The 27611-nt window shown below is 45.3% G+C and overlaps 2 protein-coding genes and 1 long non-coding RNA gene across 10 annotated transcripts in view; 1 reads left to right on the forward strand and 2 right to left on the reverse strand.

Moving 5' to 3' along the window:
* Positions 1–1746: 1746 nt before the first annotated feature.
* Positions 1747–15227, forward strand: LOC309515118. Its single transcript, XR_014212289.1, has 3 exons — positions 1747–1896; positions 13541–13905; positions 15179–15227. It is a non-coding gene; the product is annotated as an uncharacterized lncRNA (long non-coding RNA).
* LOC309514882 (uncharacterized protein) lies at positions 2152–11561 on the reverse strand. The gene is made up of 7 exons (XM_082192320.1): positions 11495–11561; positions 9368–9514; positions 8296–8799; positions 8014–8095; positions 7694–7776; positions 4665–4791; positions 2152–4216 (listed from the first exon to the last, which is right to left on the reverse strand). Exons 3-7 carry the CDS (start codon positions 8707–8709, stop codon positions 2748–2750), a joined length of 2175 nt encoding a protein of 724 aa, XP_082048446.1. The 5' UTR covers positions 8710–8799; positions 9368–9514; positions 11495–11561; the 3' UTR covers positions 2152–2747.
* A 148-nt stretch (positions 15228–15375) lies between the features above and the next one.
* The window catches only part of LOC309514849 (uncharacterized protein), a gene marked incomplete at its 3' end in the record, with an annotated part of 49128 nt that continues 36892 nt past the window's right edge, over positions 15376–27611 (reverse strand). For 3 of the 8 annotated variants that reach the window (XM_082192249.1, XM_082192248.1, XM_082192246.1), the window contains 4 exons: positions 20467–20548; positions 18879–18961; positions 17745–17871; positions 15376–17288 (listed from right to left, as the gene is read on the reverse strand). In XM_082192249.1, the coding sequence (XP_082048375.1) occupies positions 15376–17288; positions 17745–17871; positions 18879–18961; positions 20467–20548 (2205 nt within the window). Of the gene's footprint in view, positions 17289–17744; positions 17872–18878; positions 18962–20466; positions 20549–20755; positions 21260–22171; positions 22405–23616; positions 23768–25260; positions 27307–27611 lie in introns of those variants that run through there. The other 5 variants (XM_082192251.1, XM_082192247.1, XM_082192245.1 and 2 more) reach the window with 4 other exon arrangements.

A 27611-nucleotide genomic window follows, 5' to 3' on the forward strand; every position in this document is an offset into this window, starting at 1 on the left:
AGAATGGCTGCAGTCTGTGGAGGCAAATTGGAGCTAGTTGAAGCAAAGCTCTGACGTGGGATAAAGGAGCCCCCTATGATCCCATGTCCTTGTCATCGTAAAAAACATGGTAGCATCAGTACAAGAGGATGCTAAACCCAACAAAGGAGTCCCCAGCAGGCCATAGGACCTTGGTGAGAAATCTCTGAGAGAAGCAGGAGTCCCACTTACACATTCCCCCAGAGAAAAAAGGGGCTTGTCTGGTGTGGGTCGCCATGCATAAGAGAGCCACTGTGGTGTAATGTGTAGAGCAGCCTTTCTCCACTTTAGGTCCCCAGATGTTGGACGACAAGTCCCATCATCCCTAAGGTGGTCAGGGAAGATGGGAGTCGTTGTCCCACATTGAGGAGACCCCAGGTTGAGAAAGGCTGGTGGAGAGTGTTGGATGGATGACTTCTTCTTCTTTGGTGATCACTCGTAGCTGAGTAAGACCTGGGAGACCAAGGTTCGAATCCCCACTCTGTCACTGTCTCTTAGCCTGACCTGCTTCCCTGAGTTGCTGGGAGAAGACCATGTAGCTCCTTGGAAGAAAGGGGGGATGTCAATATAATTAGCTAATAAATAAAAATAAATAACACATGTACACCAGAATAACACATAAGAATCTATTCTCCCCATTCCAACCAAAGGTGACAGAATTCATGAGCTGCAATCCAGCAGTTTCATGCTGGGAGAAAAGGTATCGGGAAAGAGTTATGTTCTCTTCCACTTTATACTTTAATAGGCTTTGGCTTGCAGATGCTCAAATGATCAATGAAGGGCACATTTTTTAAAAAAAACCTCAGAGCTCAATTTCTAGGGGCGATAAAATTTTAGAAACTTAGTTTTCAGCTCTGCCCTAGCAGGAATATCTTGAGGAGCCCCAGTAAACCAGAATCTTAGATGAGATCCCAATTTTAGAGAGGTGGGTAAAAAAAAAAAGAAATACCCATTGATCTCTGGTTTCATGTGGCACAGACCAAGCTGGCAGGAGAGCCATCTTTGAATCAACAAGGCAGGTGTATCTCACTGCAAGCTTCAGTTTTTGGGTAGGGGAAGTGGCATATAAGCTAAGCTGTAAATTTCGTTCTTCAGTTTAAAACCAGTTGGAACTAGCACTTCAGCTCCCCCAGCTTCAGATTTCTAGAGTGGCACATGGCACCTTGAGTTCCTTGGAAGAAAGATGGGATGTCAATATAATTAGCTAAATAACAAAAATTATTAACACATGGGACATATGAATCTTTTATCCCTATTTCAACCAAAGGTGACAGAACTGAACTGTTGCAGGAACTGCAACACAGGGGTTTTGTGCTGAATTCTCGCTTCTTGAAGAACAAAAGGTCCTGGGAGAGAAGGTATTGGGAAAGAGTTATGTTCTCTCCCACTTTATACTTTAATAGGCTTTGGCTTGTAAATCTTCAGATGACCGATGAAGGGCACAATCACCCTTCCTGCAACCACAGCTTTACAAGAATTGCAAACGTTCTCAGGCCACACACCCCGTCTCAATCCCACCGAGAAAGCATCAAGGTAAGGAGTGAGGGAAGTGGTTCTAGTATCCCCATTTGTTTGTTTGCCTGGTTATTGCATCCACAGAAACTGTAATGAGGGCATAGTAAAGGATCTGTGAGCTAGGGACGAAATCTGGTAAATATATATATTAAAACCCTCAGAGCTCAATCTTAGGGGCAACAAGCCTTTAATTTTTGGCTCTACCCCACCCCAGCGGGATCCCAAATTTAGAGAGGTGGGTAAGAGAGAGAGAAAAAGAGAGAGAGAGAAAGAGAGACCCATTGATCAATGTGGCACAGACCAAGTTAGCAGGGGAGCCATCTTAGAACCAACAAAGTAGGTGTATCTCAATGCAAGCTGCAGGTTTTTGTAGGGGAAGGAAAGTGGCATATAAGCTATGGATTCAGCTGTAAATTTCGTTCCACAGTTTAAAGCCAGTCAGAACTGATTCAGTTTTTCAAAACCAGACTGTAAGTTAATCACCACTTAACCAAGACCCACATTCCTCTCTGCTGTCTACTCGAAAAGTAGGACTTGGAACGTGCTTTCGTCTCCCTGACCAAAATGCCCAGAGTGATCCGGCGTTGAAGAATGAAATCAAGGAAGCATCCAAAAGAGTGAGGATGGAAGGAAATTTAATGATTTTTTTTTACATACAATAAAAGTCAGACTAGTCTACGTGTCAGGCAGTAGAAGAAACAACCCCCACAGCAGGTTGCCAGGAACAGGGTTGACTAGATAACACACACAGTCCTCTCAAATGCTACAACACTATAATTCAGAGACTATGATTCTGCTCATTGTGAGTTTCTTGATGGAAAGTGAAATTGGAGCTACGGCTGAAGCTCCTTTCACATTACAAGCATTTCTATGGTTTCCAACATATGAATTCTTTGATGGTGAGACTTTGATCCTGGGTGAAGCCCTTTCTACATTCCATGCACTGATGTGGCTTCTTCCCTGTATGAATTATTTCATGGGAACTGAGACTTTCCTTCCAGGTGAAGCACATTCCACACACTGATACGGTTTTTGCCCACAGTGAGTTCTTTGTTGGGAAGTGAGACTTGCCCTCTGATTGAAGTTCCTTCCACATTCCATGCACCTATATGGTTTCTACACTTTATGCAATCTTTGATGGGAAGTAAGACTATTCTTCCAACTGAGGCTCTTTCCCCATTCCATGCACTGAGGTAGTTACTTCCCACTGTGAGTTACTCAATGAGAAGTGAGAGTGGTTCTTTGAATGCAACACTTTCCACATTCCATGCACTGATATGGTTTCTTCTCATATGAATTCTTCGATGGTACATAAGACCTGCTCTCTGAGTGAAGCTTTTTCCACATTCCAAGCACTGATATGGTTTCTCCCCTGTATGAATTCTTTGATGGGAAGTGAGACTATCCTTCCGATTGAAGCTCTTTCCACATTCCAAGCATGGATAGGGATTCTCCCCTGTGTGAATCATTTGGTGGGAAGTGAGCATTGTCTTCCAGCTGAACCTCTTTCCACACTCCAAGCACTCATATGGTTTCTCCCCTGTATGGAATCTTTCATGGGACACGAGTCCAGCTCTGTGAGTGAAGCTCTTTCCGCATTCCATACATTGATACGGTTTTTCCCCTGTATGAATTCTTTTATGGTACATAAGACCTGCTCTCTGAGTGAAGCTCTTTCCACAGTCCAAGCACTGATATGGTTTTTCCCCTGTATGAGTTCTTTGATGGAGAGTCAGACTATCCTTCCGATTGAAACTCTTTCCACATTCCAAGCATGGATACGGATTCTCCCCTGTGTGAATCATTTGGTGGGAAGTGAGCATTGTCTTCCAACTGAACCTCTTCCCACACTCCAAGCACTCATATGGTTTCTCCCCTGTATGGAATCTTTGATGGGACGTGAGACTGGATTTCTGAGTGAAGCTCTTTTCACATTCCATGCACTGATACGGTTTCTCACCTGTATGAATTCTTTGATGGACAGTGAGCTCACCCTTGTGACGGAAGCTCTTTCCACATTCCAAGCACTGATAGGGTTTCTCCCCTGTATGAACTTTTTGATGAGAAGTGAGCATATTCTTCCCATAGAACCCCTTTCCACATTCCAAGCACCTATATGGTTTCTCCCCTGTATGAATTCTCTGATGGACTGTGAGACTGGCCCTCTGACTGAAGCTCTTTCCACATTCCAAGCAGGTATAGGGTTTCTCCCCTGTATGACTTCTTTGATGGAAAGTCAGACTATGTTTCCGGCTGAAGCTCTTTCCACATTCCATGCACTGATAGGGTTTCTCCCCTGTATGAATTCTTTGATGGAAAGTTAAAGCATCCTTCCGTTTGAAGCTCTTCCCACATTCCAAGCACTGATAGGGTTTCTCCCCCGTATGAATTTTTTGATGGGAAGCGAAACTTCTCTTCCAACTAAAACGCTTTCCACATTGTAAGCACTGATACGGTTTCTCCCCGCTGTGGGTTACTTGATGGTAAGTGAGGCGGGATTTCCGACAGAAGTTCTTTCCACATTCCAAACACTGATGGAGTTTTTTCCCCAGGAGATTTGTTAGATTGGAAGTGGAGTGGGAGCTCTGACTGAATCTCTTTCCAGGCCCCGAATATTTAAGCGGCTTCTCCTGTGTGTGGATTCTGTCAGGGTCTTCCTCATTCATTTGCAATTCTTCAGCACCTGCAACCAAGAGAGAAATTCATTAGAGCTTCAGGAAGAAAAGAAATGCAGCTCTTCTAAGTCAGAAAAACAAGGGGGGGGGGAACCAGGCTCTTTTCTTTGATGGATTATGTTGAGTCCAATATGGAGTCTGCTCCATCTCCAATGTCAAGTCATCTCTTTCATCAACCAAAAACGAATAACCCAACTGAAATTCCTTCAACTTCACTTACAACCTTAAGCCTACATTTTAAAAGGCCTTGGCAGTTCAGTCCAGCCTGATCACTGTTTAAAAAGACAGAACTTGAGGAAGAATATTTGCAGGCAAATCTTTTAGAGCTGTGGGTGTGTTAGAATCCCAGCTGCTATAGGTTGCCCTGCTGAGCTCCATCAAAATATTGGAGATTTGTCACATAGATATACGTATGGAATTTCAAAACAGATATTGTGATCCAACAGGGAGCCTTACCAAGAGAATCCATGATTCTATGATTCTCCTCCATTAGTTCTTTATGCAGAGCTCTCTGGTCAGGATCCAGCAACGCCCACTCCTCGTCTGTGAAATGAACAGCTACATCTTCGAAGCACACTGGACCCTAAAATGAAAAAGAAAAGTATCTTCCTCTAAGACAGCATAAAGATTATCTACTAGGCTAACTGGCCAGTGACATTGTCATCAACACCAGGGAAGGTCCTAGAACAGATAATCAAACATTTGGTCTGTGAGCACTTAGAAAAGGCAGATTAAGAAAAAGAAACCCATTGATCTAGGGTTTCATGCACCACAGACCATCTACCGTATTTTTTCGCCCTATAGGACACACTTTTTCCCCTCCAAAAATGACGGGGAAATCTGGGTGCGTCCTATGGGGCGAATGCAGGCTTTCGCTGAAGCCTGGAGAGCGAGGGGGGTCGGTGCGAGGGTTGCACAGAGCTGCCTGCAGTCTCCGGCTCAGCACAGCTCTGCGTGGCCATCGGGAGCGGGGCGCTAAGTCCCGCCCCGCTCCAGATGGCGGCGCGGAGCTTCCTGCAGTCCCGGGATCAGCGCAGCTCTGCGCGGCCACCGGGAGCGGGGCGCTAAGTCCCGCCCCGTTCTGGATGGCGGCGCAGAGCTGCCTGCAGTCCCGGGATCAGCGCACTTCTCCCCATCGCCAGCCCCACAAGCTCGGGGGACAGCGGGGAGGCAGAGAGTGCCTTCCCACTGTTCCCCGACCTGGTTCTTCCAGCCCCGCACCTGGGGGGGAAATAAATTTTTTTCCTTTATTTCCCCCCCAAAAAAAAAAACCTAGGTGCGTCCTATGGGCCGGAGCGTCCTATGGGGCGCAAAATACGGTATGTTCATCTATGAAATTCTGTCAGGCAACCAGCTACAAATCTCCTCATCTAACCCAACTAACAGAATGAAATATAATTGCTACTCCCTTGCGAAACTGTAGACTCTCCTTCGTTGGTGGTTGGACCTTTGGGTACTTTCCAACTCTAGGATTCTATTACCCTGTGGGCCATCTAGTCCAACCCCTTGCAATGCAGGAATTTCAGCTAAAGTATCCCTGACAGACGGCCATCCAACCTCTGCTTAAAAACCTCCAAGGAAGGAGAGTCCACACCCTCCGGAGTGAGACTGTTCCACTGTTGAACAGCTGTGTCAGAAGGCTTTATGTATTTCTAGTCAGAAGCTCCTTTCCTGCAATCTGAAGCCTTTTATTCGAGTCCTGCCTTTTAGAGCAGGAGAAAAGAAGCTCGCTCCATCCTCCATGTGACAACCCTTCAGATATCTGAAGATGGCTATCATAGCTCCTCTTTTCCAGGCTAAACATACTCTCTGAGCTGTTCCCCATAAGGCTTGGCTTCCTGAGCCTTGATCATCCTAGTCGCCCTGTACACGTTTCAGCTTGTCAACATCTTTCTTACATTGTGGCTTCCAAAACTGGACACAGTATTTCAGGTGAGGTGTGACCAAGGCAAATTAGAGCAGGACTATTACTTCCCTTGATCTAGACAATAGAAATCTGATGATGCAGCCTAGAATAGAATTCACTTTTTTTGCTGCTGCATCACATTGTTGACTCATGTTAAGCTTGTGGTCCACCAAGACCCCTAGATGCATTTCAGATGTACTGCTAGTAAGCCAGGTGTCCCCCATCCTATATTTGTGCACCTGGTTCTTCCTGCCTAAGTGCAGAACTTTACATTTGTCCCAACTGAAATTCACATTGTTAGCTTGCAGTCAGTTCTCTAATCTGTTACGGTCATTTTGAATTTTGCTTTTGTCTTCTGTGGCATTATCTACCCCTCCCAGTTTGGTGTCATCTGCAAATTTGATTAATAACTCCTCAGTTCCTTCAGCCAAGTCGTTTATAAAGATGTTGAACAACATCAGGCCCAGGACAGATCCCTACAGCACCCCACTTGTCACTATTTTCCAGTATGACGAGGAACCATGAATGAGTCCTCTTTGGATTCAGTCAGTCAACCAGCTACAAATCCACCTAACAGTTACCTTGTTAAACCCACATTTCACCATATTCCTCGTGAGAATATCATGGGGGACTTCGTCAAAAGCCTTACTGAAATCAAGATACACTATGGCCACAGCATTCCCCTAATCCACCAGGTTTGTAATTCCATAAAAAAGAAATTAGAATGGTCTGGCATGACTTGCTTTGGAGAAAACCATGCTTACTAATCACAGCATCCTTTTTTAAATGCTCACAGACCAAATGTTGAATTATCTGTTCTGATACCTTCTTTGGTATCAATGTCAAGCTCACCGGTCTGTAGTTAACTGGTTCTTCCTTTCCCCCTCTTTTTAAAGCTGGGGACGTTTGCCCTCCTCCAGTTTGTAGGGACCTCATCTGTTCTCCAAGATTTCTCAAATATAATAGACAAAGGCTCTGAAATTAAACCCACAAGCTTCTTTAGTACTATTGGATGCAGCTGATCCGGCCCTGGAGATTTCAGTTCATTCAAAGTAACATTGCTCTGTTGTTTTCTGCCTGTTAATTGCTATGTTGTTTTAATGGGAATGTTGTGCTGCACATTTTAAGTCTGGGTGCTTCCTTTAATATCTTGATGTATTTTTTTATTGTGTCTTTAAACGATGGGTATTCATCTTTGTATGAATGGGTGGAACTCCACATGGTGGTCTTCAAATCACTATGCCTGCGAAAGCATTCCTGTTGCCAGTGGGAAGGATCCCCCCTTTACTCTCCCTGTGCGCAGTTCTGGGGTGGAACTCTTTTGATGCTCAAAAGCAAAGTTCAGGGGGCACATGGGGGCAAGAAGAGTAGGAGGAAAAGGGGGAGAAGACCATTGTGCAACAGATAAGGCTGATTAGGTGAATCCTGGCAACTTTTTCCTATGGTTTCTTACCAGCTTCCCAACATATACTAGCATTCCACCATCAATATAGCAATAAGACAGAGCAGGAATAGCGAGATTTCCTCGGCCTCAGAGGAACCCTGATTGCTGCTTTCTCCACAATGCTCCTTCCCTTACCTCATCTGGTTCTACAGCCACTGCTTCGTCTCTGCTACCATGGAAAGATGGATGAGGAGGTCTTGCTGGCATCCTTCTGTCACCTTCGAGAAATAAAGGGAGGTGGGAGACCATGAGTGCATGCTTTCTCTAACCACAGATGGACCAAAAAAATAGTGTCACCTGCTGAGTGCATGTGAGACATTGGTATCCATTTCATATTTTAGTTGTGGAAAAATGCACAATTCAGTGTCTTCTCCAAGATGATTAAAAGAACCCGCAGATTAGTTTCAAAATCCACAGAATGTGACCAAACAGAGAAAAAACCCATTCCTCCTTACCCAGTGGCCTCTCTCTGGTGTCCAACGGAGTCCTCTCTGTCTCAAAGGAATCTAAGCCCACTTCTGCAAACAAATCCTTTCCCTGAAGAAGGAACAAAGATTAAAGCAGAGAATGGGGAGATGGATTAGAAAAGAAATGTCTGAGGGGGAAAATTTGGTGGTATCCAATATCATTCTTTGGATGCTTTCCAAAAAAAGGATGGGCCATTAGGAGAAAATTTGGGGATACTTTCCCTCATGTTCAGAGCCCCTTGGGAGTATCCAGAGGAGAGTCTCTCTCACCTGCTGCTCCGCCTGCTTCCTCTCCTCTGCCTGACTCAGGAGGAAGCCTTCGGCCAGGGCCACCGCCTGGGAACTGGTCTCTGCTCCACATTCCCTCACCCAGATCTCCATCTCTGGTGGAAGGACAGCCAGGAACTGCTCCAAGATCACCAGGTCCAGCATCTGAGCTTTCGTGTGCCTTTCTGGCTTCAGCCACTGATGGCAAAGGTGGTGGAGTCGGCTGCAAACCTCTCGAGGTCCTTTGGCCTCCTGGTAGCAGAACTGCCTGAACAGCAGGCTCTGCACATCTGAGTGGAGGGTGTCCTCCTCACCCAGGATCTTCTGCATTGAGCTTTCCCAGAATCCTTCACTGCTCTCGGTTTTGATGGCATGGTCTCTTCCTGCTTCTGGGCCAGCTGAGTCTTGCTCATCCATCTGGGTTCTCAGGAAGTCTCCAAGAGATCAGAAGGAACCCTTGGTCTTCTGCCAAGTTCTGTCTGTCCTCATGAGAGGTGCTACCAAATCCTACAAAGCAAATACATTGTTCTGTTATAAAATTCAGACACTGTCAGGAGAAGAAAAAAGTAAGCATGGTTGAGATTTGCTAGGAACAAGGCCTGTACCCCCTCACAGCTCAGATTCTTAGCTTTATTCAAGAAACAAGCAGGCAAGGAGGAGAAGCAAGCCTCTAGCCCACCTAGAAGGAAAGTTACCATGCAAAAATGTGCAGGCAACTGAAGAGATCTCTGTGCTATGAATGAGCCTGGCTGCTCCTGCCTTTCAGTATTTTCAGTATATGAATCAAGTCAGAACAGTAACTGACAAGTGATTCATTTGTACAGAGTGTAATTTGGACCTTAGGCTAGAAGGGGGGTTCCAACCCTGGGGTCCTCAAGAGCTGCTCTCCCTCCCACCACCCCTTGGAATCTCCAACATTCGCAAGATTTCATTTCCCAGAAGGTGGAAGAAGCAACAAGGGGATCATCTATCTTGGATCTGGTCCTCACCAGCAGGGAAGTACTGGGAAACATAGGACCTGGCCAGAACAAGGGAAGTAACCATCTCACTCTGTTCTGCAATGGTCAGACCACACCTGGAATACTGTGTCCAGTTCTGGGCGCCACAATTTAAGAAGGATGTGGAGAAGCTGGAACGTGTGCAGAGGAGGGTGACCAATGTGATCAAGGGTCTGGAAACCAAGCCTTATGAGGAAGGGTTGAGGGAGCCGAGTATGTTTAGCCTGGGAAAAGAGGAGACTGAGAGAGGAGGTATGGTCTAAATTTAAACACAAATCATTATCTTCACTTTGAACGCTCCTCCCATGTTCATGCATAGGCCAACACTTTATACTGTTTTATTGTTAACATAAGGGGGAAATTACTCTTCCTCATTCAACAAGGGGTCCTGACTAGGAATTTGGCCATGTGTTGATGACTGTTAACTCTGCTCTCTGTTTCCCTTTTTTTCTGGCTTTGTTTAAACCATTTCACAAACCAGGAACTCATGCCCTGACCACCTATAGTTCAGCATACAGTGGTGCCCTGCAAGACAAATGCCTCGCAAGACGAAAAACCCGCTAGACGAAAGGGTTTTCCGTTTTTCGATGCGCTTCGCAAGACGAATTTCCCTATGGGCTTGCTTCGCAAGACGAAAACGTCTTGCGAGTCTTGAGATTTCTTTCGCTCCCCCCCCTTCTAAGCCGCTAATGGCCTTTTAGCCGCTAAGCCGCTAATAGCCTTTTAGCCGCTAAGCCTTTAATAGCCGCTAAACCGCTAATAGCGCTAATCCGCTAATAGGGTTGCTTCGCAAGACGAAAAAACCGCTAGACGAAGAGACTCGCGGAACGGATTATTTTCATCTTGCGAGGCACCACTGTATGTTGTGGATTTGCCTGCAAATTTATTGTTGTATTTTTGTGATCTGGAGATGACACGAAAAGACTCCATCTATCTATTTGTATCATTTATTACTCCTACGACCCTTGCTTATAAAACCCAATAAAAAGTTATTCCTTAAGGAAAGGGCAAAGACAACACACAGACTCAGGCCCCGTCTGCACTGTGTTTGCAAAGCAGGATCAGAGCATTTCGAAGAGCCTGGCTTCCTCCATAGAATCATTGGAACCATGAATCGGCCTCATTGCTCTTTTAAAACCATCTACATGGTTTTGTATGTTTTGTCATATTATCTGCATTGAGACTTTCCTTTATTCTTATAGATTATGGATTAGTAATTCTTTATTGTACAGTGGTACCTCAGGTTACATACACTTCAGGCTACAGACTCCGCTAACCCAGAAATATTACCTCGGTTTAAGAACTTTGCTTCAGAACAGAAATTGTGCAGTGGTGGCGCGGCGGCAGCAGGAGGCCCCATTAGCTAAAGTGGTGCTTCACGTTATGATCAGTTTCAGGTTAAAAACGGACCTCCAGAACAAATTAAGTTCTTAACCAGCGGTACCACTGTAACTGATAAGTGTATATTGTTTAATTGTTATTTGTTGATGTTTAATTTTACTGTTTACTATAAGATTATAATGCATTATTGAATATTGTTTTATTTTATATAAGTTGTTTATTTTAATCTTACTGTGACTTTTTATATTGTTTTGGATTTTTATTACTTATTGTTTTGTTGTGTTTTTATACGTGTTGGAAGCTGACCAGAGTGGCTGGGGCAAACTAACCAGATGGGAGGGGTATAATAATAATAATAATAATAATAATAATAATAATAATAATAATAATTGTTGTTGTTGTTGTTGTTGTTGTTGTTATTTAGCTTGGTGGGCATCCCTGCCTCCTGCCGAGGGAGTTCCATAGATTTAACTCTTCGGTGCACGAAGACGCACTTTTTCTACCCTCCATCTTCCCACATTCCTTATTTATTTACTGAATAGGTTAAGCTGCGTTTATTGTTTGGGTGGATTTGATGTCGGAATGTTTCCGTCTGGCTGCAACCTCTTCTAACAGATGCGGCTGATTCCTAGATCTGCAGGGGGGGGCTGTTTGCAGCCCATTGTTTCCTCGCCAAAACGGCGAGCATCGCATCCCTACAAAGAGCACCGTTGCAAACCTCCTCCCGAAAACTCGCCCCTTCCCTGGCTTCCCTCCCCATGCATGACATGCGCAGGACCCTCTCGAATGCATCCCCCCCCCCGGCAGCCCTGGGACCCCCTTCTCCCCCCTGCACCCAAAGGGGGAAGAGAGAGGAGACTCACCTGATCCCCCGAGGGGCCACCGAGGCAGCCCTTGCGCAGGAGACAGGCAAAACTTGCAGGAAGTGACGCGGGGGAGGGAGCTTTGCCCGGCAGGATCTGGCCCCACCCCCTCCGCGATCTCCTTCCCCCTCCAGGAATCCGGCTCAGCTCCTTTTAACCCTTGCAAATATGAGCGCACCAAGCGCACCCCTCTCTGCGCTTTCTCTCTCCGAAGCAGATCTGTGCATTGCGCACAGCCGGAGGAGGGGCTTCATTGGGGGGGGCCCTCCTGGCCGGGCTCTGAGCTGCCCCCTCCCTTGGCCAGGAACGGGAGGAGCAGCTGGCAGGGAAAACCAAAATGGTCCAAGGCCTGGAAACGATGCCTTATGAGGAACGGCTAAGGGAGCTGGGCATGTTTAGCCTGGAGAAGAGGAGGTGAAGGGGTGATATGATAGCCATGCTCAAATATATAAAAGGATGTCACATGGAGGAGGGAGAAAGGTTGTTTTCTGCTGCTCCAGAGAAGCGGACACGGAGCAATGGATCCAAACTACAAGAAAGAAGATTCCACCTAAACATTAGGAAGAACTTCCTGACAGTAAGAGCTGTTCGACAGTGGAATTTGCTGCCCAGGAGTGTGGTGGAGTCTCCTCCTTTGGAGGTCTTTAAGCAGAGGCTTGACAACCATATGTCAGGAGTCCTCTGATGGTGTTTCCTGCTTGGCAGGGGGTTGGACTCGATGGCCCTTGGGGTCTCTTCCAACTCTAGGATTCTAGGATTCTAAAAGGCTCTGCAAGAAGCAGGAGTCGCCTTCCTAGGAGAGGAGGAGGAGGGGTCATCCCGGTGGGTCAACCGATAGTGGGGCTTTCATGCACCTTCCTGTATTTCCCCTTGTACTGAGGAACACTCCATGTTGTTAAACAGGGACGACACGTGTGTGTGTGTGTGTGAGAGAGAGAGAGAGGGGGAAAGCGCTTTTTACAATCAGGACCAGCAGAACATCGCTGCCTTTCTAGGGGATCCGTAAGGTTGCCTGGGGCTGTTGTCTCCATAATTGAGCGCAACGCCAGGCTCCAAGGCAGCCATTGGATGTTAAGCCACGCTTCCTCCGCCGTTTTGTAGCTGACAACCTCAGCACACTCCCAGAATTCAAAACATATTTTTGCTTTTTTTCATTTATTCCATAAAATCTATTCAAAAGCTTGGTTAATATAAGGTAGGTGTATCTCACTGCAAGCTTCAGGTTTTTGGTAGGGGAAGTGGCATATAAACTAAGCTGTAAATTTCGTTCTTCAATTTAAAACCAGTTGGAACTAGCACTTCAGGTCCCCCAGCTTCATAAATAAATAAATTTAATAAATAAATAAATAAAAATAAATAACACACGTACATCAGAATAACACATAAGAATCTATTATCCCCATTCCAACCAAAGGTGACAGAATTCATGAGCTGCAATCCAGCAGTTTCACGCTGCAATCTCCTTTTGAAATTCTTCTCTTGGAGAACAAAAGGTCCTGGGAGAAAAGGTTTTGGGAAAAGAGTTGTATTCTCCCCCACTTTATACTTTAATAAGCTTTGGCTTGCAGATGCTCAAATGATCAATGAAGGGCACAATCTGCCTTCCTGTAGCTGCAGGTATGCAGCAAACATGCATAAATGTTCTCAGGGCACAGCTGATCTCAATGCCAGTGACACAGCGTCAGAGGAAAAACTGAGTTAAGCAGCACTGTAACTGTAGGGCTAAGTATCCCCATTTGTTTGCTGAATCCATTGAAATTCTAACAAGGGCATAGTGACATCACTGTGTGCGAGGAGCTAAATCCAGTTTTTTAAAAAGCCTCAGAACTCCATCCTAGGGGCAATAACGCTTTAGAAACTTAAGTTTTCAGCTCTGCCCCAGCAGGAATATCTTGAGGAGCCAGAAGCTTAGATGAGATCCCAATTTTAGAGAGGCGGGTATAAAAAAAGCGAAACCCATTGATCTATGGTTTCATGTGGCAGAGACTAAGTTCACATGAGAGCCATCTTAGAATCAACAAGGTAGTCTCTCACTGCAAGCTTCAGTTTTTTGGTAGGGGAAGGAAGAATGGCATATAAGCTATGGATTCAGCTCTAAGTTTCGTTCTTCAGTTAGAACTAGTTCAGCTTTTCAAAACCAGAGTGTAAATTATTCCCCACTTAACCAAGACCCACATTCCTCTCTGCTATCTACTTGAAAAGTAGGACTTGGAACGTGCTTTCGTCTCCCTGACCAAAATGCCCAGAGTGATCCTGTGTTGGAGAATGAAATCAAGGAAGCATCCAAAAGAGTGAGGGCGGAAGGAAATTTAATGAATTTTTTGACATACAATAAAAGGCAGACTAGTCTACATGTCAGGCAGCAGAGGAAACAGCCCTTACAGCAGGTTGCCAGGAACAGAGAATGAAAAGTCCTTACCACCTGCTTTTTATTCAATATTTACAGACAGCTTGGAACGCAATGGTGTTGTCCTGGGTGACTCTCCACTCCCTGGGAGCCAGTGTGGTATAGTGGTTAAGAGCGGTAGTCTCGTAATCTGGTGAACCGGGTTCGCATCGCCGCTCCTCCACATGCAGCTGGTGGGTGACCTTGGGCTAGTCACAGCTCTCTGAAGTCTCTCAGCCCCACTCACCTCACAGAGTGTTTGTTGTGGGGGAGGAAGGGAAAGGAGAATGTTAGATGCTTTGAGACTCCTTCGGGTAGTGATAAAGCGAGATCCCTTTTTCTCCCTCATTTGTCACCTTCTCCCCTACAGGTGGCGCTGAGGGCCCTTTGCTCTACAGTGGTACCTCAGGTTTAGAATTTAATTCGTTCTGGAGGTCTGTTCTTAACCTGAAACTGTTCTTAACCTGAAGCACCACTTTAGCTAATGGGGTCTCCTCCTGCTGCTGCACCGCCAGAGCACGATTTCTGTTCTCATCCTGAAGCAAAGTTCTTAACCCAAAGTAATATTTCTGGGTTAACAGAGTCTGTAACCTGAAGTGTATGTAACCCGAGGTACCACTGTACTTTCAAGGCTTGCCGGGTTCTGGGAGAGGGAGGTCTAGAATGCTTTCTAAAGACACTGTGTCTGTCAGCTATTGCCCTCCTGGTGATTCCTCTTCCTCCATCTCATGTTCCCTTATTTCCCAGCTTTCCCCCACATCTGCCTTTGAGCTGTGACCTCCCTCAAACCCCTGTTGTAATTCTGAACTGTCTTCTTCTCTGGAAAGGTCAGGCTGGGGAGGTGGTCTCCACCATTCCTCCTCTGCCCAGTCCCTAACACCATGGAACAGGAACAAAAAACAAGCCAACCAGAATGGGTGCAGAGGAGGGTGACCAAGACGTTCAAGGGTCTGGAAACCAAGCCTTATGAGGAATGGTCAGCCTAGAAAAGACACTGAGAAGAGCTATAATAGCCATCCTCAAATATCTCAAGGACTGTCTCATGGGAGAGGGGACAAGATGAAGAAAGGCTGTTTTGCTCTGCTCTGGAAGATAGGACCTGAAGCAATGGATGCAAGTTGCAAGAAAAGAGAATCAGACTAAACATCAGAAAGAACCTTCCACGGGTAAGAGCTATTCAACGGTGGAACAGGCTGCCTCAGAAGGAGGTGGGTTCTCCTTCCATGGAGGTTTTTAAGCAGAGGTTGCATGCTCATCTGCCATAGTGTAGATTCTTGCATTCCAGGTGGGTGAACTAGACAACACACAGAGTCCTCTCAAATGCTACAACTCCTTAATTCTGAGACTCTATGATTCTCCTCAATGTGAGTTTCTTGATGCAAAGTGAAATTGGAGCTACAGCTGAAGCTTATTTCACATTACAAGCATTTCCATGGTTTCCAACATATGAATTCTTTGACGGTGAGTGGGTAAAGCTCTTTCTACATTCCAAAAGTTATATGGTTTCTCCCCACGGTAAGTTAATTGATGAGAAGTGAGACTGGCCCTCTGATTGAAGCTCTTCCACATTCCAAGGACCAATATGGTTCCTTCTCATATGAATTCTTTGATGGTACATAAGACTGGCTCTCTGAGTGAAGCTCTTTCCACATTCCAGGCACTGATACGGTTTCTCCCCTGTATGAATCCTTTGATGGGAAGTCAGACTATCTTTCCGAGTGAAGTTCTTTCCACATTCCAAGCATGGATAGGGATTCTCCCCAGTGTGTATTATTTGGTGGGAAGTGAGCATATTCTTCCAGCTGAACCTCTTTCCACACTCCAAGCACTCATATGGTTTCTCTCCTGTATGTATTCTTTCATGGTACATGAGACCAGCTCTGTGAGTGAATCTCTTTCCACACTCCAAGCACTCATATGGTTTCTCTCCTGTATGAATTCTGTGATGGGAAGTGAGCTCGCTCTTCTGACGGAAACTCTTTCCACATTCCAGGCAAAGATAGGGTTTTCCCCCTGTATGAACCTTTTGATGAGAAGTGAGAATATTCTTCCCATAGAACCCCTTCCCACATTCCAAGCACTGATAAGGTTTCTCTCCTGTATGAATTCTTTGATGGGAAGTCAGACTATCCTTCCGATTGAAGCTCTTCCCACATTCCAAGCATGGATAGGGATTCTCCCCTGTGTGAATTATCTTGTGGGAAGTGAGCATATTCTTCCAGCTGAACCTCTTTCCACATTCCAAGCACTCATATGGTTTCTCCCCTGTATGAATTCTTTGATGGGACATGAGACCAGCTTTGTGAGCGAAGTTCTTTCCACATTCCAAGCACTTATACGGTTTCTCCCCTGTATGTATTCTTTTATGGGACATGAGAGCGGCCCTCTGCGTGAAGCTCTTTCCACATTCTAAGCAGTGATATGGTTTATCCCCTGTATGAATCCTTTGATGGAGAGTGAGACTATCCTTGCGACTGAAGCTCTTTCCACATTCCAAGCACTGATAGGGATTCTCCCCTGTGTGAATTATTTGGTGTGAAGTGAGCATATTCTTCCAACTGAACTTTTTTCCACACTCCAAGCACTCATATGGTTTTTCCCCTGTATGGAATCTTTGATGGTACACGAGGCCAGCTCTGTGAGTGAAGCTCTTTCCACATTCCATGCACTCATATGGTTTCTCCCCTGTATGAGTTCTTTGATGGGAAGTGAGCTCACTCTTCTGACGGAAACTCTTTCCACATTCCAAGCACTGATAGGGTTTATCCGCTGTATGAATTTTTTCATGAGAAGTGAGCATATTCTTCCCATAGAACCCCTTCCCACATTTTAAGCACTGATATGGTTTCTCCCCTGTATGAATTCTTTGATGGGAAGTGAGACTATCCTTCTGACGGAAGCTCTTTCCACATTCTAAGCACGTATAGGGTTTCTCCCCAGTATGAATTCTTTGATGGAAAGTTAGGCTTTGCTTCCGACTGAAGCTCTTTCCACAGTCCAAGCACTGATATGGTTTCTCCCCTGTATGAATTCTTTGATGGAAAATGAAAGCATCCTTTCGACTGAAGTTCTTTCCACATTCCAAACACTGATAGGGTTTTTCCCCTGTATGAATTTTTTGGTGGGAGGTGAAACTTCTCTTCCAGCTGAAACTCTTTCCACATTCTTGGCACTGATATGGTTTCTCTGTGCTGTGAGTTATTTGATGAGAAGTGAGGTTGGATTTCCGACAGAAGTTCTTTCCACATTCCAAACACTGATATTGTTTCTTCCCCAAGAGATTTGTTAGATTGGAAGTTGAGTGGGAGCTCTGACTGAATCTCTTTCCAGACCCTGAATATTTAAGCGGCTTCTCCTGTGTGTGGCTTCTGTCGGGGTCTTCCTCATTCGTTTGCATTTCTTCAGCACCTGCAATCAAGAGAGAAATTCATTAGAACTTCAGGAAGAAATGCAGCTCTTAAATATCGGAACAACAAAAATAAAAAAGCCAGGATCTTCTCTTTTACTTCTTTTGTTGAGCCGAAACATCTCCAATCTCATCTCATTCGTCAAACAAAAATGGACACAACAAAAACAAAACACCTGACTGAAGTTTCTTCAACTTCCCAAACAACTTCCCAAACATCTTTAAAACCTACATTTTAAAAGGCTTGGTCAGTTCAGTCCAGCCAGATCATGGTTTAAAAAGGCATTACTGAAGGAAGAATATTTGCAGACCAAACAGCAGATAGCCCCACATCCAGCGTGAGCTGCAAGAGTCTTAGAATCCCAGATGCAAGAAGCAGCGTTGTTGAAATACATCAAGATATAGGTTTGTCACATAGAATTTCAAAACAGATATCACAATCCAACAGGGAGCCTTACTGAGAGAGTCCATGACCCCACGATTCTCCTCCATGACTTCCTTATGCAGAGCTCTCTGGTCAGGATCCAGCAACGCCCATTCCTCGTCTGTGAAATGAACAGCTACATCTTCAAAGCACACTGGACCCTAAAAGGAAAAGAAAAGTATCTTCCTCTTAGCATAAAGATCACCTGCTACACAGGTAATGACTGACCAGTGAGAGTGTTATCAATACCAAGAAAGGTCCTAGAACAGAGAATGAAACAGTCAGTCTGTGAGCTCTTAGAAAAGGCAGATTAAAATAAATAAAAAGAAACCCATTAAAAAGAAGAGTCTTTTTAAATATCTTCTAAAAGAATTGTTTTAATTTATTTCGACTACGGCAGACCAACATGGCTACCTACTTGAACCACTGATCTAGGGCAGTGATGGCAAACCTTTTAGAGACCGAGTGCCCAAACTGCAACCCAAAACCCACTTACTTATCACAAAGTGGCAACATGGCAATTAACCTGTATATCTCATTTTTTCTGTGTGTTTCACGTTTCTTCTTTATGACTGCTGTTGCAATAAATAATCCTTCATAAAAGTTATTGCATTACATGCTTCATTAAATTATATTTTCATTGATATATAGTTTTATGGTATAACTCAGTGCTTTTTTTCTTAATGATTCCATGACATTGCTCTGTTGCTTTCTACATGTTAACTGCGTTGTTGTTTTAATGGCACTTTTTATCGTGTCTTTAAATGATGGGTATTCATCTTTGTATAAATGGGTGGAACTCCACATAGTGGATTTCAAATCACAAATATGTCTGCGAAAGCATTCCTGTTGCCAGAGGGAAGGATCCCCTCTTTACTCTCCCTGTGTACTGTTGTGGGCTGGAACTCTCCTGATGCGCAAAAGCAAAGTTCAAGGGGTGCATGGGGGCACGGAGAGCAGGAGGAAAGTGGGAAGAAGCCCACTGTGCAACTGATGAGGCTGATGAGGTGAATCCTGGCAACTTTTTTCTATGGTTTCTTACCAGCTTCCCAACATATACCAGCATTCCACCATCAATACAGCAGTAAGACAGAGCAGGAAGAGAGAGATTTCTTCGGCCTCAGAGGAACCCTGACTGCTCCTTTCTCCACAATGCTCCTTCCCTTACCTCATCTGGTTCTACAGCCACTGCTTCGTCTCTGCTACCATGGAAAGATGGATGAGGAGGTCTTGCTGGCATCCTTCTGTCACCTGCGAGAAATAAAGGGAGGTGGGAGACCATGAGTGCATGCTTTCCTCAGAGGCAAATTAGTGCATCTCTAACCACAGACGGACCAAAGAAATAGTAATAATAATAATTTTCATTTATACCCCACCCTCCCCAGCCAAGGCTGGGCTCAGGGCGGCTAACAAGCAATAATAAAAACAAGTTGAATGAATACAACTTAAAAACAAAATTTAAATACAACATTACAACGGCTACCTATCTGTAATTAAAATATTGAAACATTAAAATATTAAAATGCAGCATCATCACTGGATGAGAAAAGGGAAAAGGAAAAAGAAAGAGAGGGAGGGAGGGAATCAAACTGGCTCCAAGCCAAAGGCCAGGCGGAACAACTCTGTCTCACAGGCCCTGCGGAAAGAAATCAGATCCTGCAGGGCCCTGGTCTCATGAGGCAGAGCGTTCCACCAGGCCAGAGCCAGTGTTGAAAAAGCCCTGGCTCTGGTTGAAGCCAACCTAACTTCCTTAGGGCCTGGGACCACTAGGGTGTTGCTATTTACGGACCTTGAGGCTCTCCGTGTGGCATACCGGGAGAGGCGGTCCCGTAGGTACAAGGGTCCTAGGCCGTGAAGGGCTTTAAAGGTCAAAAGCAGCACCTTAAATCCGACCCTGTACTCCACCGGGAGCCAGTGCAGCTGGAAAAGCACTGGGTGCTTTTAGTAGTAAAAGGTAAAGGCAAAGGACCCCTGGACGGTTAAGTCCAGTCAAAGGGGACTATGGGGTGAAGCGCTCATCTCACTGCAGGCTGAGGGAACCAGCATTTGTCTTCAGACAGCTTTCCAGGTCATGTGGCCAGCAGGACTAAACTGCTTCTGGCGCAACACGACACCGTGGCAGAAGACAGAGCGCACGGAAACACCGTTTACCTTCCTGCTGCAGCGGCACCTATTTACAGTGGTACCTCGGGTTAAGAAGTTTATTTTAACCCAGTAAAGCTCTTATTCTTTCACTTAAAAACTCTGCATTATTAATTTACTCTGTGCGTCATTCTTAACCTGAAACAGTTCTTAACCTGAAGCACCACTTTAACTAATGGGGCCTCCCGCTGCCGCTGCGCCGCTGGAGCACGATTTCTGTTCTCATCCTGAAGCAAAGTTCTTAACCCGAGGTACTATTTCTGGGTTAGCGGAGCCTGTAACCTGAAGCATCTGTAACCCGAGGTACCACTGTATCTACTTCCACTGGTGTGCTTTTGAACTTCTAGGTTGGCAGAAGTTGGGACAGCGCAATGGGAGCTCACTCTGTCACGGGGATTTGAACTGCTGACCTTGCTGTCGGCAAGTCCAAGAGGAGGCTCAGTGGTTTAGACCACAGCGCCACCTGCTGAGTACATGCACGATGTTTGTACCCATTTTATATATTTATATTTTATACAAATATATTTTAATCTAAGAAGATTAAAAGAACCCGGAGATTAGTTTCAAAATCCACAGAATGTGACCAAATGGAGAAAAAAACCCTTCCTCCTTACCCATTGGCCTCTCTTTGGTGTCAAATGGAATCCTCTCTGTCTCAAAGGAATTCAGGTCCATTTCTGCAAACAGATCCTTTTCCTGAAAGAGCAACAAAGATTCAAAACAGAATGGGGAGAAGGATTCAGAAAGGATTGACAGCGGCAAATACTTTATGGTATAAGAGATCATTCCTAGGCTGTTCCCCCACCCCACCCCAAAAAATATGGACCATTAGGAGAGAATTTGGGGATACTCTCCCTCCTGTTTGGAGCCCCTTGGGAGTATCCAGAGGAAAGTCTCTCTCACCTGTTGCTCTGCCTGCTTCCTCTCCTCTGCCTGACTCAGGAGGAATCCTTCGGCCAGGGCCACCGCCTGGGAACTGGTCTCTGCTCCACATTCCCTCACCCAGCTCTCCATCTCTGGCGGAAGGACAGCCAGGAACTGCTCCAAGATCACCAGGTCCACCATCTGAGCTTTCGTGTGCCTTTCTGGCTTCAACCACCGACAGTCAAGGTTGTAGAGTCGGCTACAAACCTCTCGAGGTCCTTCGACCTCCTGGTAGCAGAACTGCCTGAACTGCTTGCTCTTCATATTTGAGCAAACAGTGTCCTCCTCCCCCAGGATCTTCTGTACAGAGTTTTCCAAAAATGCCCCACTGCTCTCGGTTTTGATGGCATGGTCTCTTCCTGCTTCACTGCCAGCTGAGTCTTGCTCATCCATCTGGGCTCTCAGGAAGTCTCCAAGAGATGGGAAGGAATCCTTGGTCTTCTGCCAAGTTCTGTCTGTCCTTATGAGAGCTGCTAGCAAATCCTACAAAGCAAATATATTGTTCTGTTATAAAATTCATACACTGTCAGGAGAAGATAAGATGTTCCTTGAGCAAGCATGGTTGAGTCTTCCTAAGAACCAGGCCTCTACTCCACACAGCCCAGACTCTGAGCTTTCTTTAGCAAGCAAACAAACATAAGGAAGAAGTAGGAAAAGCAAGCCTCTATCCCACCTAGAAGGAAAGTTACTATGCAAAATGTGCAGGCAACTGAAGGGATTTCTGTGCTATGAATGAGCCTGGTTCCTCCTGCCTTTCAGTATTTTCAGTATATGAATCAAGTCAGAACAGTAACTGACAAGTGAGTCATTTGTACAGAGTGTAATTTGGACCCTAGGTGTGATGGGATGATGAGCTGCTTGTGCGTAAAATCGTAATCCCTCAGAGTTTGTGCAACTCCACAAACCTCTGTGTGTGACAGAGCTCCTCAAACATGTCTGCTCTAATCGCTTGCAGATTCCGACAGTGGTTGTTTTCGGAATCGTTTCCAGCATAAGAGTTCCTTAACGGAAACCCGCCTTCTGGACTCACAGCGTGACAGTTTCCGGCGAGGCGTGGGTCTCCCTATGGGAGCTTCAGATACCTCCCCACTGTTCTCGCTGGAAGCGTCTCTGAGCCCTCCCTCCTGCTCGCATTCCCTCAGAGATCCACTCCTCCCCCTGCTGGTCCCTGCTTCTGCTGTTGAGTCTCTTCCTTCCTCCCTGAGCCCCTCCACCACCTGTTCCTCCGATGGCAGTTCCCTGACACTAGGCTAGATGGGGGATTCCAACCCTGGGGTCCTCAAGAGCTGCTCTCCCTCCCACCACCCCTTGGAATCTCCAACATTCGCAAGATTTCATTTCCCAGAAGGTGGAAGAAGCAACAAGGGGATCATCTATCTTGGATCTGGTCCTCACCAGCAGGGAAGTACTGGGAAACATAGGACCTGGCCAGAAGAAGGGAAGTAACTGTCTCACTCTGTTCTGCCCTGGTCAGACCACACCTGGAATACTGTGTCCAGTTCTGGGCGCCACAATTTAAGAAGGATGTGGGCAAGCTGGAACGTGTGCAGAGGAGGGTGACCAATGTGATCAAGGGTCTGGAAACCAAGCCTTATGAGGAAGGGTTGAGGGAGCCGAGTATGTTTAGCCTGGGAAAAGAGGAGACTGAGAGAGGAGTATGGTCTAAATTTAAACACAAATCAATATCTTCACTTTGAACGCTCCTCCCGTGTTCATGCATAGACCAACACTTTATACTCTTTTATTGTTAACAGAAGGGGGAAATTACTCTTCCTCATTCAACAAGGGGTCCTGACTAGGAATTTGGCCATGTGTTGTGGACTGTTAACTCTGCTCTCTGTTTCCCTTTTTTTCTGGCTTTGTTTAAACCCATTCATGACCCAGGAACTCATGCACCGACCACCAATAATGCACCAGATGTTGTGGATTGGCCTGCACATTTATTATTCTATTTTTGTGATCTACAAATGAAGCCAAAAGACTCCGTCTATTTGTATCCTTTATTACTCCTATGATCCTTGTTATAAAAGCCAATAAAAAGGTTATTCCATAAGGGAAGGAGAAATACAACAGAGACACCTACACTCCATCTGCACTGCAGGATCAGACCCCTTTAAAGGAAAGGAAAACAGAGGATTCGCTTGCATCTAAAGGAACTCAGCATCAGAATTGAAGACGAGACTTGCAGGATCAGGCCAAAGATGCCCCTATTGAGTCCCCCCTCCTGTTCTTACAGGGGCCGAGGAGTCTTCTTCTAGGAAGCGCACCAGCAGGATCCGAGCCCAAGAGCATCTGCCTGTGGTTTCCCGGCAACTGGGATTCAGAAGCATCCCTGCCCCCGACTGAGGAGGGGGCTAGGAGCCCCCCATCGCCCTCTCCTCCTCCACCCCCTTTTTAAAGCCATCCAGGCTCCTGCAGGAGGGAGTTCCACAGGTTAAACTCTGCGCCGCATGAAAAAGCACTTTCTTTTCTCTGCCCTCCACCTTCCATCAGATTTTCGCCTTTATTTCTTGCTTAGATTTTATGTCTGGCTGCCTCCGTCTGGCTACATCAGCCTCTGTTAAGCAACGTGACCGATCCATAAATATTTGCACGCTTTTTCTCCTGATCCAAAGAGACCCCCCCCCCTTGCAAAGTGGCAAGCAGCGCAGCGATACAAAGGAAGGACAGAGCCGCAGACTCCTCCCCGCCTGGATCTGCAGAGAGGAAAGGGGGGGGCAGGACCACCTGCTCTTGGACTTGGATGCCCCCCCTGCATGACCTGAACAGCCCCCCCCATGCATCCCTCGGACCCCCTTTCTCCCCAATGCACCCAAAGGGGGAAGAGAGAAGGGACTCACCGGAGGCGCTTGCACAGGAGGAAAGCCCAAGACCCAGCCGGCTCCCCTTTCAGGGAGGACTTTGGGGGGAGGGACTGATGCGCTGGAGGACTTGGCCCCCCCACCCGGAACCGAATTTCCTCTCCTCTCTAGGAAGCCAGCTCTGCTCCTTTTAACCCTTGCAAATCCGAGCGCATCAAGCACACCCTTCTCTGCGCTTGCTCTCTCCAAAGCAGATCTGTGCATTGCGCAGGGGCTTCATTGGGGGGGGGGGACCCTCCTGGCCGGGCTCTGAGCTGCCCCCTCCCTTGGCCAGAAACAGGAGGAGCAGCAGCTGGAAGGGGAAAGGGCTCTGCAAGAAGCAGGGAACCCCTTGCTAGAATCTGCAGCTGGCATCTCTCCTTTCACACCCCAAATGATCAAAACCAGACCATCTATTAATTCCTAGGGCTTAGGGGTGTTTCTGGTCTCACAGTTGAGATTCACTGTTGAGACCGTGTTCATGGAAGACAATCTTACTCTGCTAGGAGTGATCGCCAAAGCAGAAGACACTCCCCCCCCAAAAAAAAACACCCAACAGTATAAATCTAAATAAAAAAATTCCTTCCAGTAGCACCTTAAAGACCAACTAAGTTAGTTCTTGGTATGAGCTTTCGTGTGCATGCACACTTCTTCCACACGAAACTTCTGAAGAAGTGTGCATGCACACGAAAGCTCATACCAAGAACTAATATAGTTGGTCTTTAAGGTGCTACTGGAAGGAATTTTTTTATTTTGACTATGGCAGACCAACACGGCTACCTATCTGTAAGTATAAATCTAAGTACAGTAACAGGTTCATGGACAGATGGGTATTTTTTGGAATAATCCGTTTAATGATCATGTTCATCCTTAGGCTGCTTTCAACCTGTTGCAATCCTATGAGTATTTGTTGATCAATTTCTTTATTTACTTTACTGAATCTGAAATAACAGTAGAAGAGGATGGGGGTGGGATGGAGAATGCTCAGAGCTCACAGGCTCACCCAGGAAATTCTCTGTGGGTGCCAGGATATCCGACCCACCAGTCGATACGGCCTGTGGCAGTATATGTCCCGGGGTAAAATCCTAAAAAGCTCAACAACTTTGGTTGGCCCTCATTTGAAAAAAGTTTGGGGCCCCCTGATCTAAAGTGTTTGCTCCTGCTAAGGCTCTTTTTCACATCGTATGTAGGTTTTCTGCTCCACAACAGAGCTATAAGCCTGCTTTCCTTTTCAAAAAAAGTATTTTTTATTAGATTTTGCATTTTAAACATTAAAATTACATATCAAATATATATATAAAATACAATTCCCAAATCCCCCCTTATTTCCCTCAACTTCCTCTTCTGGGTTTTTTTTACATCTTAACTTTTCCTGCCTGCTCTAATATATTTTCATATCAAAATCTTTAACTTAGTTAAAATTGTACTCTTCCCATTTTCACATCCTCATTATATAGTCCCATTATTTATTTTGTTGCTATAAGCCTCTTTCCTGTCAACCCCCAGCACTCTCTCAAAATTCAAAATATATTTTTTTTACTTTTATTTATTTCATGAAATATACCCTGCCTGCTTGTAAAAAAACACAACAATCTCAAGATAAACAAAAAGATTTACAAAAAGATAAAACAAGGGGGGAAAATCTACAACCATGCTTTAGAACATACAAAAAGCTAAAATACTGGAAAAATTAAAATTCACATCCACTATCTAAGCATCTGGAAATGTGCTCACTGGTCCACAAGGTTGGCAGCCCCTGCCTAATCACAGGGATTTCTCCCTTGTGCCACAGAATATTCTCTCCCTCTCCTCTCCCTTCATGCAATAACCTGCCTAAAGTTTGCCTGTGATATTTGGCTGAATCTTTTTCAGAAACTCCTCAGGTAAATACAAAAACTGGATACACAATAGAACAAACCACCCAGAATCCCAACTAGACTCAAAGATTCTCAAAACTGCCTTCACAGGACACCTAGAGTCCTGTATCCAGTTTGGGGCACCCACGATTTGAGAAGATATGGACAATCTGGAACATGCACAGAGGAGAGGAACCAAGGTGATCAAGAGTCTGGAAACCAAGCCTTGTAAGGCACAGTTGAGGAATCTGGATATGCTTGGCCTACAAAAGGAGACTGAGAAGAGATATATGATGTCCATCTTCAAATATCTAATAGGCTGTCACATGGAAAAAGCGTGTTTTCTCCTGCTCTGGATGGTAGGACCCAAACCAATGGATTAAAGTTACAAGAAAACAGAATACTAAATATCAGAAAGGACTTTCTGCAGGTAAGATGTATTCAGCTATGTAATGGACTCCATCAGAAGGTGGTGGGTTCTCCTTCCTTTGCGTTTTTGAAGCAGAGGTTGAATAACTATCTGTCATAGTGGAGATTCCAGCATTCAAGGGGGAGGGACTAGATGATCCGCAGAGTCCCTTCAACTCTACAATCCTTTGATTCTCTCCGCTGTGAGTTCTTTGATGGAACATTAGATTGGCATGACGGCTGAAGCCCTTTCCACATTCCAAGCACGGATATGGTTTCTCCCCCATATGGATTCTTTGATGGGAAGCGAGACGTCTCTTGGAATTGAAGCTTTTCCCACATTCTAAGCATTTAAATGGTTTCTCGCCACTGTGAGTCATTTGATGGGAAGTGAGATTGGAACTCTGAATGAAGCTCTTTCCACATTCCAAGCACTGATACGGTTTCTCCCCTGTATGAATCCTTTGATGTGAAGTGAGACTGTCCTTCCGGCCGAAGCTTTTTCCACATTCTAAGCACGGATATGGATTTTCTCCTGTATGAATTCTTTGGTGGGAAGTTAACATTTTCTTCCAATTGAACCTCTTTCCACACTCCCAGCAATGATATGGTTTCTCCCCTGTATGAATTCTTTGATGGGAAATGAGACCATCCTTCCGACTGAAGCTTTTTCCACATTCCGTGCACTGATAAGGTTTCTCCCCACTGTGAGTTATTTGATGGGAAGTGAGAGCAGCCCTTTGACTGAAGGTCTTTCCACATTCCAAGCACTGATATGGTTTCTCTCCTGTATGAATTCTTTGATGGGACCTGAGACCATCCTTCCGACTGAAGCTTTTTCCACATTCCAAGCACTGAGATGGTTTCTCCCTGGTATGAATTCTTTGATGGGAAGTGAGACTATCTTTTCGACTGAAGCTCTTTCCACATTCCAAACACTGGAATGGTTTCTCCCCTGTATGAATTCTTTGATGGACTGTGACATGGGCCTTGTTTCTGAAGCTCTTTCCACATGCCAGGCACTGATATGGTTTCTCCCCGGTATGAATTCTTTGATGGGAAGTGAGTCTTTTCTTCCAAATGAAACTCTTTCCACATTCTAAGCAGTGAAATGGTTTCTCTCCTGTATGAATTCTTTGATGGGAAGTGAGACTTTTCGTCTGACTGAAGCTCTTTCCACATTCTTGGCACTGAAATGGTTTCTCCCTTTTGTGAGTTATTTGATGAGAAGTGAGGTTGGATTTCCGACAGAAGTTCTTTCCACATTCCGAATATTGATAGAGTTTCTTCCCCAAGAGATTTCTTAGATTGGAAGTGGAGTGTGAGCTCTGGCTGAAATTCCCATGTCCCGGGTATTTAAATGACTTCTCCTCTATGTGGATTTTGTCGTGCTCTCCCTTATTCTTATTTTCCAATTCATCACCACCTGCAACAAAGAGAGAAACTGATTCTAGTTTCAAGAAGAAATGCAAATTCAAAATATGGGAACCTGAGATTTGAAAAGCCAGACTCTTTTCTCCAATGGATTTTGTTTAGCACAATCATGGAATCCGCACCACCTCCAATGTCATTCATCTCTTTGGTCAAACAAAAATGGAAACAAGCAAAATCAAATAACCTGACAGAGGCTACTCAAACTCAAAACCAAGATTTTAAAAAGCCTTGCCAGTTCACACCAGCCTGATCATGGTTTAAAAAGGCATCAATGGAAGAAGAATATTCAAAGTAGGA

Source organism: Podarcis vaucheri (genome assembly GCF_965113315.1).
Source record: "Podarcis vaucheri genome assembly, chromosome: 12".
Lineage (NCBI taxonomy): Eukaryota > Metazoa > Chordata > Lepidosauria > Squamata > Lacertidae > Podarcis > Podarcis vaucheri.